General features: G+C 45.3%; 11 protein-coding genes across 11 annotated transcripts; 5 read left to right on the top strand and 6 right to left on the bottom strand.

The window, feature by feature from the left end:
* Positions 1-77: 77 nt before the first annotated feature.
* Positions 78-1775, bottom strand: EHEL_030880 (serine/threonine protein kinase; the record flags this gene model as incomplete). The annotated part of the gene is made up of 1 exon (XM_003886917.1): positions 78-1775. One exon carries the CDS (start codon positions 1773-1775, stop codon positions 78-80), a length of 1698 nt encoding a protein of 565 aa, XP_003886966.1.
* Positions 1776-2035: 260 nt separating this feature from the next.
* Positions 2036-3475, bottom strand: EHEL_030870 (uncharacterized protein; the record flags this gene model as incomplete). The annotated part of the gene is made up of 1 exon (XM_003886916.2): positions 2036-3475. One exon carries the CDS (start codon positions 3473-3475, stop codon positions 2036-2038), a length of 1440 nt encoding a protein of 479 aa, XP_003886965.2.
* A 175-nt stretch (positions 3476-3650) lies between these two features.
* EHEL_030860 (uncharacterized protein) lies at positions 3651-5051 on the top strand (the record flags this gene model as incomplete). Its single annotated transcript, XM_003886915.1, has 1 exon — positions 3651-5051. The coding sequence occupies one exon, from the start codon at positions 3651-3653 to the stop codon at positions 5049-5051; it is 1401 nt and encodes a 466-aa protein (XP_003886964.1).
* Positions 5052-5136: 85 nt separating this feature from the next.
* On the top strand, positions 5137-5856 carry EHEL_030850 (60S ribosomal protein L7; the record flags this gene model as incomplete). Its single annotated transcript, XM_003886914.1, has 1 exon — positions 5137-5856. The coding sequence occupies one exon, from the start codon at positions 5137-5139 to the stop codon at positions 5854-5856; it is 720 nt and encodes a 239-aa protein (XP_003886963.1).
* Positions 5857-6036: 180 nt separating this feature from the next.
* On the top strand, positions 6037-6630 carry EHEL_030840 (putative G2/M transition transcriptional repressor; the record flags this gene model as incomplete). Its single annotated transcript, XM_003886913.1, has 1 exon — positions 6037-6630. The coding sequence occupies one exon, from the start codon at positions 6037-6039 to the stop codon at positions 6628-6630; it is 594 nt and encodes a 197-aa protein (XP_003886962.1).
* A 67-nt stretch (positions 6631-6697) lies between these two features.
* EHEL_030830 (ubiquitin-activating enzyme E1) lies at positions 6698-9667 on the bottom strand (the record flags this gene model as incomplete). Its single annotated transcript, XM_003886912.1, has 1 exon — positions 6698-9667. The coding sequence occupies one exon, from the start codon at positions 9665-9667 to the stop codon at positions 6698-6700; it is 2970 nt and encodes a 989-aa protein (XP_003886961.1).
* Positions 9668-9722: 55 nt separating this feature from the next.
* On the bottom strand, positions 9723-10025 carry EHEL_030820 (putative tRNA-intron endonuclease; the record flags this gene model as incomplete). The annotated part of the gene is made up of 1 exon (XM_003886911.1): positions 9723-10025. The coding sequence occupies one exon, from the start codon at positions 10023-10025 to the stop codon at positions 9723-9725; it is 303 nt and encodes a 100-aa protein (XP_003886960.1).
* Positions 10026-10094: 69 nt separating this feature from the next.
* Positions 10095-11009, bottom strand: EHEL_030810 (protein kinase; the record flags this gene model as incomplete). Its single annotated transcript, XM_003886910.1, has 1 exon — positions 10095-11009. One exon carries the CDS (start codon positions 11007-11009, stop codon positions 10095-10097), a length of 915 nt encoding a protein of 304 aa, XP_003886959.1.
* Positions 11010-11174: 165 nt separating this feature from the next.
* On the top strand, positions 11175-12740 carry EHEL_030800 (Sec1-like intracellular trafficking and secretion protein; the record flags this gene model as incomplete). The annotated part of the gene is made up of 1 exon (XM_003886909.1): positions 11175-12740. The coding sequence occupies one exon, from the start codon at positions 11175-11177 to the stop codon at positions 12738-12740; it is 1566 nt and encodes a 521-aa protein (XP_003886958.1).
* EHEL_030790 (haspin serine/threonine kinase) lies at positions 12737-14092 on the bottom strand (the record flags this gene model as incomplete). The annotated part of the gene is made up of 1 exon (XM_003886908.1): positions 12737-14092. The coding sequence occupies one exon, from the start codon at positions 14090-14092 to the stop codon at positions 12737-12739; it is 1356 nt and encodes a 451-aa protein (XP_003886957.1).
* Positions 14093-14155: 63 nt separating this feature from the next.
* On the top strand, positions 14156-14941 carry EHEL_030780 (uncharacterized protein; the record flags this gene model as incomplete). Its single annotated transcript, XM_003886907.1, has 1 exon — positions 14156-14941. One exon carries the CDS (start codon positions 14156-14158, stop codon positions 14939-14941), a length of 786 nt encoding a protein of 261 aa, XP_003886956.1.
* Positions 14942-14947: the final 6 nt, after the last annotated feature.

Raw genomic sequence — 14947 nt, 5'->3', positions numbered from 1 at the left:
AGCCCGGCAAAACGTCTCGACTGTCTCCGAGGATGAAATCCAGATCCTTCAAACCAGTCAAAGTTTAACAATTTATTTCATGCTCTGTTCTTTAAACCACAAGAAATCCATTCATACACATTCCTGAAGAGCTTCCTCTCGCTGTTCAGAGGCGTCACCGTCAAGTAATATTCATTGAGAAGAACATTGAAATACATAGACACCTTGAAGAGGCACTCCAGGTCCTCGTAGTATGCAGAACAGAAGTAGCTCTTCTCCGTGATCTCGTAGATAATATTATTTGAGTTGAATATGTCGAGGAGTATCTTTTTAAGTGCATTATGGCTCCCAATATGCTTTACCCTTATCCCCTTGAAAAACCCTTTCAGGTATGTCTGCCTGACTCGGGGAAGCCCCCCATCCTTTCCCTTCAGGCTGCAAAGAGAGTCCTGGCTTGTAGAGGTCAGAAAGACTTCCTTCTTAACATGCCTCGGCACCTGGACCTTCTCCTTCGAAAATATAAACCTCACAAAGTCGTAGATCGCCTCAGGGAGTTCGTGAGATAACTCCTCATCCTCTTCGTCATAAACCTCATTCTCCCCTTCATCTCCAAGGTTCTCGCAAACAAGATAGTAAAGTGACACAACAGGCCTTCTGGACCAATAAATCTGCTCCAGAGTGCCTATCTCCTCCTTGCATATCCTATGGAACCTTCTTATCTCTCTCTCCATGTTTGGAAACTGGAATCGGATTGCCCTTGATATCGACTTTATGTATTTCTCGTTAATCTTCATTATTGGATATCTCTTTGATGTGTAGCTGTTAATCCTGCTCTTCTGCCCACTGTTGACCCACTCGCTTCCAATCACCTGGTCAAGCCCCATCCTCAACGATGGCTGTGCAACAATCATTCCCTTGATCAGCTCCTGCGCCTCCTTTGAAATGGTCCTGCAGAACTTGAATTCTGCATCCTTTATCTTTGCTTGAAGTCCTTGGACATTCTCATCATCAAACGGAACACACCCGCACAGAATCGCATACAAAACAACCCCAAGGCTCCATACATCTATCTCAGGCCCGCAGTATCTCTGGCCCTGAAGCAGCTCGGGCGCCGCAAAGTAAAGGCTTCCACAGAACGTGTTCAATAAAGTCTTGTTATCATAAAAGTTGGACAGTCCAAAGTCGATCAGCTTAACATTGTCGTTCTCGTCAATCAATATGTTTTCTATCTTCAAGTCTCTATGCACAATCGAGTTCTTGTGAATGTAGTCAATCGCAGAAAGCAACTGTCTGAAGTATCGTTGCCCCTCCTTCTCTTTTAATGGCCCGTTGCTGATGATGATGTCGTACAACTGTTTTCCCTTCACATATTCGAATATCAAGAAGTAGTGTGTAGGGCTGTACAGAAAGTTCTTCAGCCGCACAATGTGTGGATGGTTCACCACAGATGATATAATCACTTCCCTGAAGATCCTTTGGTCACACCTCATCTCCACTCCGCTCGTTTCCTCGCCGTTCGTTCTTCTAGGAATTATTTTTATTGCCACTTTTTCTCCGCTATGCACATCGCATCCAAGTACAACCTTACTGCTGCTCCCAGTACCCAACTGCCTCACAAACCTGTAGTTTCCTATCCATTTGTTCTCTATGTACTCAAAGTCTCCTATCATACCTCTCATCTCTCTTTCTTGAGAAGGGTTGCTCGTTATCGACTCGTCCATAAGACTGCTGACCTCCTCCTCTATACCGTTTATCCCAGAGTCTATGTAGCTTAGAGTCTCCTCTTCGTCCTTCATATCTCCTTTCCTCTTGGCTCCTCTGTATTTATTCCTCCAATCCTTTCTCGAACCTTAAGCAGTCCAATCCCCTATTAGATTTGGTATTCCATCACACCCCGAGGCCGGCTCCACATCCAATAGGTGCTTTACCGAACTTCTTACCTGGAAGTCACAAAGAACATCCAATGCCATGAGATCTTTAACAAAGTACACACACTTACACTTTCCTTTGTATTTAATTTAAATGCTGAATAATATTTTGCTAATAGAAAAGCCCTCTATACCTTCTCATCCTTGCCGTCCTCTGCACCATCTTTAGGCTCTTGGGTAACGCTATCAATGAGGCTTCTATAGGACCCCACCGTCTCCACATTTTCAGTACTTTCAGGTCTCGTCTGAACATTTGTATCCATTCCCCCTTCATCACCATCGCACAATGGTACTTGCGCCGGCACTTTGTAAATGTACCTTTTGTCTCTCTGCATCATAGAAGCCCTCTCCATGTCCGCCTCCAGAATGTCCTTCCTCCCAGAGTCAGGGGTCTTGCCCAATGCTGCCTCAATAAGAAAGGTATATCTGATACTTGTGTCATCGCTTCCACTCGAGCACAAGTCTCCAGAAAGCCCGTCCTGCATGCCCTCTGGTGAGTACCCCGACTCACCTCCTCCTGCCATCCGGGTTTCCTTGCCAATAACCACATGCTTGTATTTGTAGTTGACAATATCCCTAGCATTCTTACACCTCAGGTACTCCATCGGTATTTTCTTAAAAACATGCTGGCTAGTTGGATGGCTTGATGCAGATGTCTGCGCTATGTTAAAGCTATTTCTGCTCGACCGCTTAGCATTCATTTTTGAAAAGTTCCTAAGATATCTCTTATATCTTTCAATCATTTGAGTCTTTGCCAATGCCCTTTCCTTCTTTTTGGGAGAGTCGTGTGTCCTGACATTAAGTATGGTTGGGGGATTGTCGTCTCTCATTAGTGGAAGAACCACACTTTCGCGGCTCACACCCTCGCTAGGATCCGTCTTAACAATCTTTGTCCTGCGGTAAGTCACCACCTCCTCTTCTCCATTCATTCCAAATGTGCTGCCATCCTCCGGATCCCAGGCCCTGGCCTCATCCAAGGCTCGGAAAGAGGCATTGACACAAACCACCCTGCTTCTTTTCATAAGTGCTATCTCATGGCTTACGAGCTTTAATGCGTTCATCCTCTTGCTCTCAGCATCAACCATCCTTTTCCATGTGTTTTCCACGTCTCTCTTATCTATCCAAGCCCCCTCACAGCTTCTCACCAAGCCTTTTCTTCTTCTTTTCTTTTCGATCTTTTGCAGAATACCGATAACGTTATCCTCCCTATATCCAACCTCCCAATCTTTACTAAATACAACCTTCTTGGAATGTCTCAAAACATCCATTACCGCCAAAACCCCAGCCTCTGCTGCGTACTCGGCTGCCATTCTTATTCTGCTGGATTCGTCTACAGTCTTCTCTTCCCTCGATTTACTAGAGACACTTGCATATCTAATTTCCTGATGCCTGAAAGGCAGGTGCTTTTCAAAGTCGTAAAGAAACCTTGCTCCGCTTTTCATTCCTCCCGTACTTTCAAATTCCCTCCTGATAAGCCCCATCTCCCCTGTAAGTTGCGCCGCCAATCTTCTTCTTTTTTCCCTGTCCTGGACATCAGAAGGAAGGTCTTCATCCCCTGCTTCTCTCATGTCTCCTCTTTCCTTCTCCTCTGTTTGTTTTTATTTAAAAATTTTACAATGGCGATTATTGAGAGGGACAGACCTTGAAACTACCCAAGGAATGGAAATAGTGGGCGGCTTGAGATGGCTCTTGTGCCGGCTGCACCCATGTGTAAAAGGCCGAGAATTTTAGGGCCCTAAGCTCATGAAGCAACTGGACTTTCTGAAAAGACTCGTGTCTGGGCAGAGGGACTTGGAAAAGGAGTTTATACAGGCGCTCCTCGGAAATGATGTGCAAAGGAGCATCGAACTCGGCAAAATGCTTTTTTCCAGGAATCCTATGTTTCTTGTGGCATCTCTCCTTATTGATTTTTTGGGAAGCCCGGAAGATGAGGCCAAGAAGAGTCTTTTTCTAGAGTCTCTGAAGAGTGCTACTATCAAGAGCAATCTGATCTGGATGCTGTACAAGAGAGGGCTACTGATAGAGGAAATGCATCACTATGTTCAAGGGATTTCTTTTAGGGACCATCTTTATTATCTAATTCTCAAAGAGGCATGCATACATGGGCACTACAGGCTCGTTGGGAAGCAAGGTGCCTCAGAGTGCATAGAGTTTCTTCTTGAAAGTCTGGACGACTGGGATCTGTACAGACATGCGCTAGATAACGGGGTGGAGATCTATAAGAAAGAAAGCCTGAATTACGAATACTATCTTCTCCACAAGTTGAAGGAGAAGGACAGGGCTGTCGAGCTTCTAAAGTCGAGGGTGTGCTTCAAGGAGATAGAGTTTATTGCTGAGATGGTCGGGTTGGAAGGCCATCCGCATGAGGCAATTGACTGTGTGATACAGCTGATGAGGAAGGGATTTGATGAAGATCTCCTAAGGAAAGCCTACGGGGTATATAGAAAAGACATGTCTGTATTCAATACAAAGATGGTTATTGCTGTCCTGGTCTCATCACGAAAAGCACCCTTTCTTGTTCTTGCATTGTACTTGTCTTTCAAGCACAGAAGAGATTTCCGTGAGAGCTATGAAGTGTTCCTAATATTTACATTTTTGTGCAGGTACTTCTGGTTCTATCCGCATGTTCTGAAGTGTCTGGAGTCTATGAACGTCAGGAATGCCCAGGTGCCAAGCCTGTCGTTTATATGGTCTGACATACTCGCTACTAAGGGAATAAGCGACGATAAGAAAAGGATGGAGGCCATCGACAACTTCCAGGGGTCCATAGACGATCTAGACAATAGTATCAAGTACTTTATAATTGTTGGGAACCTTGCACATGCTGTAGACGCCCTTGAGCTGAGGAAGTCGATCAAGGAGTCTGTGATACTCGCCGAGCTGAGGGAGGGCAGAATAATTGGAACGAACAGCAACAATAGTTTCTGCCACCTTCTAGGAGCACGATGCAGCTATCTATTTGAGAAGATGACTGTTGGGAGGATGCCCAAGGGGAAGGGGATGTTTTTAACCGACTTTTATGTCACTGACTCTTGCACCTTAAATGACGTATTGCTCAATGGGCTGTTCGAGGTTGAGGAAGACTTTGTGGCTTTCTTCAGGGAGGTGATTGAGTATCAGGAAGGTATAAATAAACAGGAGTAGGCTGTCTATGGCTTTAGTTATATAGGAATGTGCCTGCATAGGGAGAATGGAGTATTAGAACTTTGAGTAAAAATTTGCCCTAAAAATGGAGACAGTGATGAGCGAGGCGCCGCAGTCGTCTATCAGGAAGAAGGAATACGAGGCCAAGATGGCCGAGATAAAAAGAAGGCAAGAAAAGGAATTTATGGAGAGGAAGAAGATCAATGCAAAGTATGCAGAGGAGATGACTGAGAAACTTTTGAATAAGTACTACCAGCAGGAAAGAGAGATTCTCGAAAAGAAGGCAAGCATGCAGAACGGATTCTATGTTCCTAAGGAGGCGGAGTTTTTTGTGGTTATCCTGATAAGATCCAAGTGCAAGTGCTCGCCCAAGGTTAGAAAGGTCCTGGAGCTTTTCAGGCTGAAGAGGATCAACAGCTGTGTGTTTGTCAGAAACAACAAGTCCACAAAGAATATGCTGCATATAATCAAGGACTATGTTGCATTTGGGACAATTGAGATGGAGTTGCTGAGAGAGCTCATGTACACAAGGGGATCTGGCAGAAACGGAATGTCCCGTGTCAAGCTCACAAACGAGTTTATTGAGGATATGTTTGATGGGAAGATCAAGTGCATTGAGGAGCTTGTGCACCACATCTACAACGGAACCGAGATGTTCAAGGATGTCAATAATTTCCTATATCCATTCCATTTGTCTCCACCGCGTGGGGGATTCAAAGGCCAGAAGTCCAGGAGCTTCAACGATGGAGGCTCTACTGGAAATCATCAAGATCTGCTAGGCGATCTCCTCAGGAGGATGATTTAATAAACCATTGGATTTATTTGTATTGTGCAGAAGCTTTGTATGCCCTATGGTGCATGGCTAAACAGGTAGATGAGGGCCATTCTGCACTTAGGGAGACAGCTGTGCCCTCTTTGGCACAAATACCGGAATCTATTGAGAATAACATTTGGGAAAATAATTAACCGCCCAAGGGGCCACATGATGAGGACAAATGATTCAAGTAAACTGAAGAAACTGTATCAAATAGAGGAAAAGAGATTTGAGGAGAGGATAAGAAGGTATGAAGATATAGGATACATGATGGATATGCATCAGTTTTACTTGGAGGATGTCTTGCTGAAGAGAGAGGAGATGCTCTACAAGTACACTCTGTCCCAAAAGGATACACCAGAATTTTCTGAAGAAGACAATCCAGGGTTTGATTACGAGTTCATACATAAGAGTGTTGGAGATAGGGAGTGGAGGAACAGGATTCCAAATAGCGGGATGATAAAGGTTAGAGGGCTGTCTGCTACTGCCAAGACTACATGCAGAGAGGAGCGGATTGTCCGCCCGCACTCGAAAGCACAAAGAACAAAGGGAGGGAGGGTGTATGCCTGCGAGATAGAAGGATGCAACAAGAAATACACGTCCTCCTTCGGACTAAAATACCACATGAAGGAAGGCCATTCCGAAGAGAAGATGAACATATTCAAGCCATATGTTTGTCCATTTGATGGATGCGATAAGAAATACAAAAACAACAACGGCCTCAAATACCACATAAAACATTACCACGACGATCAGGCTGCCTGAGCCCTTAGATAACTAGAAGCATCCTTTCCATTACAAAGCAATTAAAGAAGATATTCCAATGCCTCCTTTATTCGAAAACAACTACAATCCTGGGGAATTCTCCTTCCTCATCGTCTGTTATCACATCCAAAACAACAAACAGCTCATCTGGCTTCCTGTTAACTAGCTCTCCAACGGTCTTTTCCAAGTTATCAGCATATTTTGAATCGAAGTCCCAGTACAGTAGAGCACTTTCTGCAGTGACCATCGATATCTTCCTTTTGAACTGGATCTCAAAGGCCTTAAGGATCGTTCCCAGCTTGGAATCTTTATACTCCAGCCTGTTCCACAAAGTGAATGTGTATTTCTTGTTCTCAATCTTGTACGATTCCTTCACGGGTTCCACAGGATCTGTGCTGGCAAAGAAGGGAAGAGCCAGGTTAAGGAACGAGTTCTTATGCTTAGTGTGGTCTACGCCCAGGGCATACTTTATCATCTCCAGAATCGCCAGGCCAGAAACAACAGCCGTCGTTGTTGCTATGGCTGGGATTATTCTCCCTGCAATCCCCTTCACAGTGAGCCTGTCGGCCTGCTTTATCTTGTAATTTATTGCTCTGAGGTTGGCTGCTGCATACAGGAAGTCCACATGGAAGTTTGTATCGTCGTCCTTCTCAAAGATGCAGGGTGTTATGATGTCGGGATCCACGCTTGGCCTTTGCGACTCCTCTGTACAAATGTTATCTGCCACCGTTGAAAACTCCTCAACTAATATCTCATTCCTCACAAACTCAGAGACCATCTCCTTCGATATATGCCGCCCTACTCCAAAGTTGAAGCTGAATATGTTTGCAGCGCTTTGGACAAACAGTATGTGAAGGTCGTTGTTCACATCGAAGTTGATCGTTCTGGGTGGTCTTTTGGGTGGCATCCAGAACACCTGCCCTTCTTTTGTCTTCGAGTCAGGAGGAAATGCCGTTATAAGGTTCTTGATAGATGTGTGGAACAGCTTCACAAAAAGAAGAATCCCATTTCTGATGCATTCCTTAGCATTCGTGGGTATCTTTTCAACAACATCCTCCATAGCCTCGTTGCTCTCGTCCTCCTTCCTTTCCTCATTGGCGTCCGTCTTCTCCCTGCCCAAGTATTCCTTTATAAGAAGTATCTCGTCATGGAACTTGAACTCAAACTCACTTCTTGCCCATTCAATTGTATGCTCTATAGCATATGGAAAGTTCTTGATCGTGCACAGAGGAATCGACTTTTCGGGAGGGTCCTGGCTAGACCCATAGCTCTCGGTGTGGAAAGGAACAACAACCTGAACATTCCCTTTTGTACCAGATGTACCCGCATCCACCATGAACCTCCTATTTACGACGCACCTTCCATCAATGTACATCCTTGCATCCACGTTGTCTAGCGCAGTTGCCACAGCATCTACAGACTGAAGAAACCTATCGCTAAACACCTCCTCTGTTTCTTTCCCGACCTTCAGGTTGTAGTAAACAAGATTTGAGTGCGAAGAATCGTTTTTGGACATTCCATCTATCATCTTGCAGACACCCTTTTCTTCTGGCTTCTTCTCGCCACCCATACTTCTCAAAAAGTCCTGATTCAGCGCCACAGCTTCTCTCACAGCAACCTCTGCCTTCATACTCGACACATCCCCAGACCTAAACAAGAACTGCCTGTTCAAATTCGACTGCTCAATCGCATCCATGTCCGTAACACTTATTCTGCCGTTGTGCCCAATCCCGCACATAATCATGTTCTTCAGATGCTCGCATCCAATGGCTCCTGCACCAACCATAAAAACATGCAGATTGAAGAGTTTCTCGACACTCTCCTTCCCAAGGCATCTCACCATCGGCCCATATCTGCCATACTCCTTCCCATCTTCCTCAGTGTCCCCAGGAGCAACATCTGCAGCATCAAAGTAAAAGAATTGGTGTAAAGGCGTAAACTTACTTCCCACGCCCTTCAAAATCTCCTGGGCCACAAATCCTCCAACCACAGAACACATGGGCATAAGCGTTCCCATACACTGCCTCCCAAAGGATCTTATCAGTCCTTCAAACTCAAAATGGCCTTTATACTTCTTAACAAAAAATGACAGAAACCCCTCCCCATCAGGCTCTTGCTTGTTCTGCTCCATGTATTCTCCAAGAGCAACAAAGCACTTGTGAACAACAAGGTTCCTTTCCTCAACCTCATGGTTGAATCCAAGGATACTCGGCTCGTCAATGGTCATCCCAAGAGGCTTGAAGGATATCATCGTGGGCTTCTTCTGCTGCTCAAAGTCCCCTCCATACACAGTCTTAAACTTCTCTGCCCTGAACTCGACCTCCTCCTCAAACATCCTAACACCATCAACACTCTGCAACATCACTTGGGTTGGCGAAACAACCTTGACTCTAAAGTACCTTCCTTCATACTCCTCGCACTGTGTTATCTTGATTATATCGTAATCCTCCAGATTATGCCTCTGCCCGTCAACAACAGTCATCACACCATCCTCACTTATGTCATTAATCATTCCACTCGCAGGTATCTCCCCAGTCCTGTCAACACAGATAAATTCGGCTCCAAAATCACAAAACACCTGCGAAAATAACCCTCTTACCTGGCACCCAATAAACATGCATTTGTCCTTCCTTGCCATCTCATTCAACCGTATCTGCTCCCCATACCCCTCATTGCACACAACAACAACATCATATTCTTCAAAGCTTTTCACCTCGCCAGCAACGCTGACATCAACATACTCGTTCATCAATCTAAACCTGTTTACTACACTAGCATCTCTAGGCTTTCCAATATCTTCCCTTCTGAAGTAAAACCCAGTGCACAAATCTTCTTCACTAACCGCTCTGTCGTCAAAAAGAACAACCTTACTCACGCCAGCCAGGCATATGTTCTTCACAATCTCTTGTCCAAGCCCGTCAAGCCCCATCACAAGCACCTTGCTGCTCATCATCTTCTTCATTGCATCCTTTCCAACAACATACAACTGCCTGGAATACAAAGACTCATCTATCTCAACATCTTTATTGTTTTTCATTTGGGGTTTTCAAACCTTGTTTTTTACAAGTTTAAATTGCCTCTCTGGCTTGCCATCACAGTTCATTCCTTTCCACTCCCAGCTCCATTCTCTCGACACTCATCATCCGAACTTTACATCCTTCAAAAAACACCACAACCAGTGTCTTGTTGACAGAGGTGCATGTTCTTTGTGCCCCGACAATGTCCAAGAAGCTGTGCCTCCTATCTATGAGAATACCGTACTTCGAATGAACTCGGGATGGCTTGTCCGTGTACAACAGAAGATCGACTCCATACTTCAGCCCATCCCCCACCACAAACCCTTCCTCCTCAAACATCCTCTTCAGAACCTCTCTTTTCTCTTGATGGGTTTTCATAGCAAAGGCCCACTGCTTGTCTCTAAAAATTCATACCAATTGAACAGAAGTATCCTTTATTCAATCTACTCACAGAATCTCCAGATCCCCCAGAGAATCAGAGGGCGTCCTTGCTATCCAATCAAACACTCCGTCATTCCTTAGGCCTCTTTGCCTAAGAGCATCATTGAGAAGTGTCCTTAAATACGCATAATTCGGCATATCTTCATACCCAAGGTTCCGGACATAGAAACAAAATGAGTGGATCTCTTTTGGAAGCCCCATGCACAGTTCATACAACGACATCCCCTCCTTGCTTTCCCTTATCTTGTCGTACTTCTCTTGCTTTGTCTTCGCTTTCAGCCCTTGCCACGGAAGCCTTCCTTTGAGGAAGTACACCATGCAAAATCCAATGCTTTCTAAATCATCTCTTCTGCTTTGCTCATACCCTTGGTGGGTCCTTAGAGAGGCATATCTTGCCGTCCCAGTCAAGGATTTGTCCGTCCTCATCTCCCTGTGCTTGAACGTCATCGGGTTCCGGAACTCCTTTGCCAGCCCATAGTCTATCAGATATAGCTTGTCTCCTCGGACATCAAACACAAAGTTGTCGGGCTTAATGTCCCTGTGAACATAGTTTCTGTGGTGCAGGTACTCTACATTGTCAACCATCTTTTCCCCCAGCATCAATACAGTCTTGAGCGAGAAACGCCTGTTACACGTGACAAATAGCTGTTCTAAAGACTTCCCCATCAGCTCCATCACCAACCCATTGACATATACATTCTCATACAAAATCTTCCCATACTCGTAAATCTTCGGAGTACGCGTGCTTCCAAGCGCCTTGTACACGCCATATTCGTGCTTAAGCTGCCCATAGTGCGCCTTCTTCTCTAACTTCACCGCAACCGTCTGGTTGGTTACCGTGTTCTGCCCAATAAATATGTCCCCAAAGGCCCCAGACGCAATCTTCTGCACCAGTTTTATATTTCTAATCTCTGTTGTCATTGTTCTATTGAAGCAGTTCCAGGGATAACAAAAAGATTTATTTCTCGACTCGTGCAAGCCCAGGGCATCTGCACGCCCAGCACTCCCTCTCATGGACAAAGGATGCCGAGTCTTCAGAACGGCGCCTGCAGGCTTTCTACAAAATAGGTTGCCACCATACCCCGAATGTTAAGGGAGCTCCAGAAACAAAGAATAAGGGCGTTCCTGACTGCGCCAAACAATCCTTGGAAGGTTCTGATTCTTGGCGAGCGTGCCCAGCAGATTATCGCACCTCTTATGAAGGTCAATGAGCTTAGGGAGTGTGGAATAACAGCACATTTTCTAGCAACACAGGGACGCCACCCCATCGGCAACACGCCAGCGGTGTATTTTGTTGAGAGTGCAGAAGGCATCACCGATGACGTCCTCAAGGAGCTGTACTCGGAATACTATCTTAACTTCACCACGTCTGTCAGCAGAAGGGAGATAGAGGAGATGGGACTCAGGCTATCTGAAAGGGGCCTTGGGCTCCGAATAAGATCCATCTTCGATCAGTTTGTGGATTTCATCGCCTTGCAGGACGACATGTTTACTCTTGGGATGAGGGACAGCTTCGTGAGGATGGAAAATCCAGACACGTGGAGAGGAATGGTGATGTCTATTATGAGTGTGTTTGTGACGCTTGGAGAAATTCCATTTATAGTGACTGTCGATAACGAGGAATCCATGCAGATAGCAAGAATGCTTGAGGCAAAGATAAAGAATACAGGTGTCATCAAGAAGACGAGTAAAAGGCCTCTTCTGATACTTGTCAGCAGAAACTATGACGTAAGCACACCCGTCCAGCATGTATGGAGTTACAGTGCACTGATGAACGATCTCTTCAGGCTGGAGTCCAACAAGATAACGTTGAAGAGCAAGAAGGTGTTTGACCTAGACCCCCAGGACGAACTCTGGAAGGGAAACAGCAACGAGTACTTCCCTGTTGTAGTTGAGAAGGTTGAAAAGGAACTTCTTGAGTATAGGAAGGAAATGGCCCTCAGAAGTATTGATGAGAAGACGGACAAGAAGGTGATCCAAGAGGCCCTTGACAAGGCACCTGAACTAGCCAAAAGAAACGAATCCGTGAATGCACATATATCTATATGCTCGGAGATGGTTGAGATAATAAAGGAAAGAGCCATCGACGACTTCTACAAAGTTGAAAAGGGAGGATATACAAGTCAAGAGCTTATGGAGGTGTCTGAGAAGGGGAGCGAGGAGGATATACTAAGGCTGGCCATTCTTCTTCTCAATACTAAGGACTCTGATCTTATTGGCCCGCTTCTTCAGAAGAGAAAAATAAAGTCGAAGGTTATTGAGTTCTTCAGGAGGCATAAAAGCACACATTCAGAGAAGTCTGGGACGTTCTACTCCCAGGTTGTCACAAGCCTCATGGGGAACGTCAAGAAGTTATTGCCTGTGAAGGAGAAAACACCCGTGTCATCTCTTGTGGAGTCCATCTATGGAGACATCAGATCTCAGATATACTCGAACTTCAAAGTGTTTGATCCTGTGAAGTCTGAAAATATCTATGCAAGTGAGATTTCGAAGGTTGTTGTGTTTGGTATAGGAGGTGGTACATACACGGAGTTGAAGACTCTGAAGCTTCTTGAGGAGAGAATGGGCATTCCGATTATATATGGGTCAACCGAGATTTTGAATGCGAGAGAGTTTCTTAGGCAAGTCGAGAGTAAAATGAATCTAGGTTAATAAAAACTCTTTTTTACTGTACCTGCTTCCATCCTGAGCTTCCTATCTATATCCCTTACCGATGTGCTTCTATCTATGATTGACATGTATTGCGAGATTAATCCCCTTTTCCCTTTGAACTTGTTTTTTCCAAAGGCCTTTTCAACAAGGTATCGCACCCATAGAACATTACTCCCAGGAGTAAACCTCTCCCAACGCCCGGAGCATAGCTCTCGCATGTCTCTGTAAACCTTGAACTGGATATCAACCTTCTCGTCTCCTTCAAACAGCCATTGTTTGTCATTCAGATCATTGAATATCACTGTGTCTTCACTCTTCAGTCTGCTGAGTGAAAAATCAATCAGACTGATATGGCCCTTCTTGATGAGGATGTTTCCCCAATGAAGATCTCTGTGCTCAAACTCATACTTCTCCTCGAGCCTTGCTAGTGTCCTTATAACCTCTCTGATGAACTTGTCCACCTCCTCTATATTTTGGAACCTAATATTTTCCAGGCTCTCTCCTCCATCCTCCATAACTATCACACCGTATTCCTGTGAGTCTTCGTACTTGCAAGGCCTTTCGTTCTCCTCCTCTCCATAATCGTCCCATGCCTTCAGGTACTCTCTCGGATACTTCCCCTTCACTAGAAACACATCTCTAAGCTTGCATATCCCGTCTTCCCCAGAAATGGTTTTGTATATGGTAGACTCCTGAAGAAACGATGCAAGAGACATCTCGTCGGGAGTGTTTCCGAGGGGAACTATCTTGTAGACTAATGTCCCTTGTGCAAATACCTCGCTGAACGTCGCCTCCCCAATCTTTCTGATGTTTTTCGGCATCCTATCAAACGGGATCTTTTTCAAAAGACCCATCTGCGAATCTCCATCTGCTGCCTCAGCACTCCCCACTCCATTGTCTAATCCAGGTGCAGGATCACCTGCTTCTCTTTTCCTCCTGAACGTTATGTTCTGCATCTTGGATTCCCTCCTTGCCTCTTCATCAAGAAAGCTTTCAAACCCTAAGCTCTCATCATATGCCTCGCTGGAGCTCAAGAGGTCGTGGTTTATCACAAAGTCATCCTCTCTTTTACCTCCAAGGCCCGGGGACTCGTGTTTGCCCCTGGCTTTGGGCTTCAGATCGTGTGCGCCAGAAAAGCTGTAATCCTCCACAGACTCACTAGAACTGGAAGCAAGGTCACTCGAATAATCCCTCCTCCAGCTGGAGTTTCCTGGTGATGCGTTGGTAGATAATCCACTTGAGGACAGGTGCCCAGCATCTGCTATCTTTCTTTTAAGGTCGTCAAACGTCTTGCGAATCTGCTCATATGCAGTGCCATGTGTCGATTCTCTTTTCCTCCCAAACTTCTTCATGGTTGTCCACAGGGCTGTTTATTTTCCTGGCAATCCCTAAAATAGATTCATGGTATCCCCTGAATGAAGGAATCCGAGGTGATCAGTAAGATTGAGGAGGTGTTTGGAATAGAGGATCCGGCCATTTTACCCGAGCGTGTGAGAGGAGTGATTGGTGAGATCCTTGAAGGCGGGGTGTTTCCGATATCTCATCCGTTCTATGCAGACTTCATAAACCTTGCTTTCGATGTTCTCTATCCGGACACGCAACAAGCAGGGGAGTTATTGAAAAGATCTGGATTCACTAGAGACCAGCTTGAAAAGACAGGGCTCAAGAAGCTGGATGATATGGCACGCAGCATTGATCTGGGAGACGGAAAAAATCATTCGGAAGGGGAGGACTCAAAGCCAAAAAGAAGAAAGAAGGTTTCGTGGGGAGAAAATCTAATCCAGATCAAGGAGATAGAAAGGACTGTGATGGATCCCGAGGTAGATCACCTCATCTCAGGTACCAGGAACAGTAGGGTTTTGGAGAAATCCCCGGATATCCTCGAGTGGATTACCCCAGAAAGGCTTGATAATGAATGTGGCATGGTTAAGTCCCCCGGATGCCTGGAACAGGAAAGGAGAGAGTCCATCTCAATGAGGGTGTGTAACACAGAAGAGCACAGGAAGTTCTCGCCAACGCAATGCATGGGCGTAGGGGAAGACAACGAGCCAATAACAATCCCTGTCATAGGCTTTGTGAAGAACAAAATGCCTGACTTTGACTTCAAGAAGATAGTTGAGGACAGATTTAATAACATGATGAGCATCAACGAAATTCTGGAAGACACAAGTGTTGTAAACGCTCTTCTTGGAAAAAACTAGTAGGAC

Source organism: Encephalitozoon hellem, chromosome III (assembly GCF_000277815.2).
Source record: "Encephalitozoon hellem ATCC 50504 chromosome III, complete sequence".
Classification (NCBI taxonomy): Eukaryota; Fungi; Microsporidia; family Unikaryonidae; genus Encephalitozoon; species Encephalitozoon hellem.
This window is presented reverse-complemented; position numbering and strand designations above follow the sequence as displayed.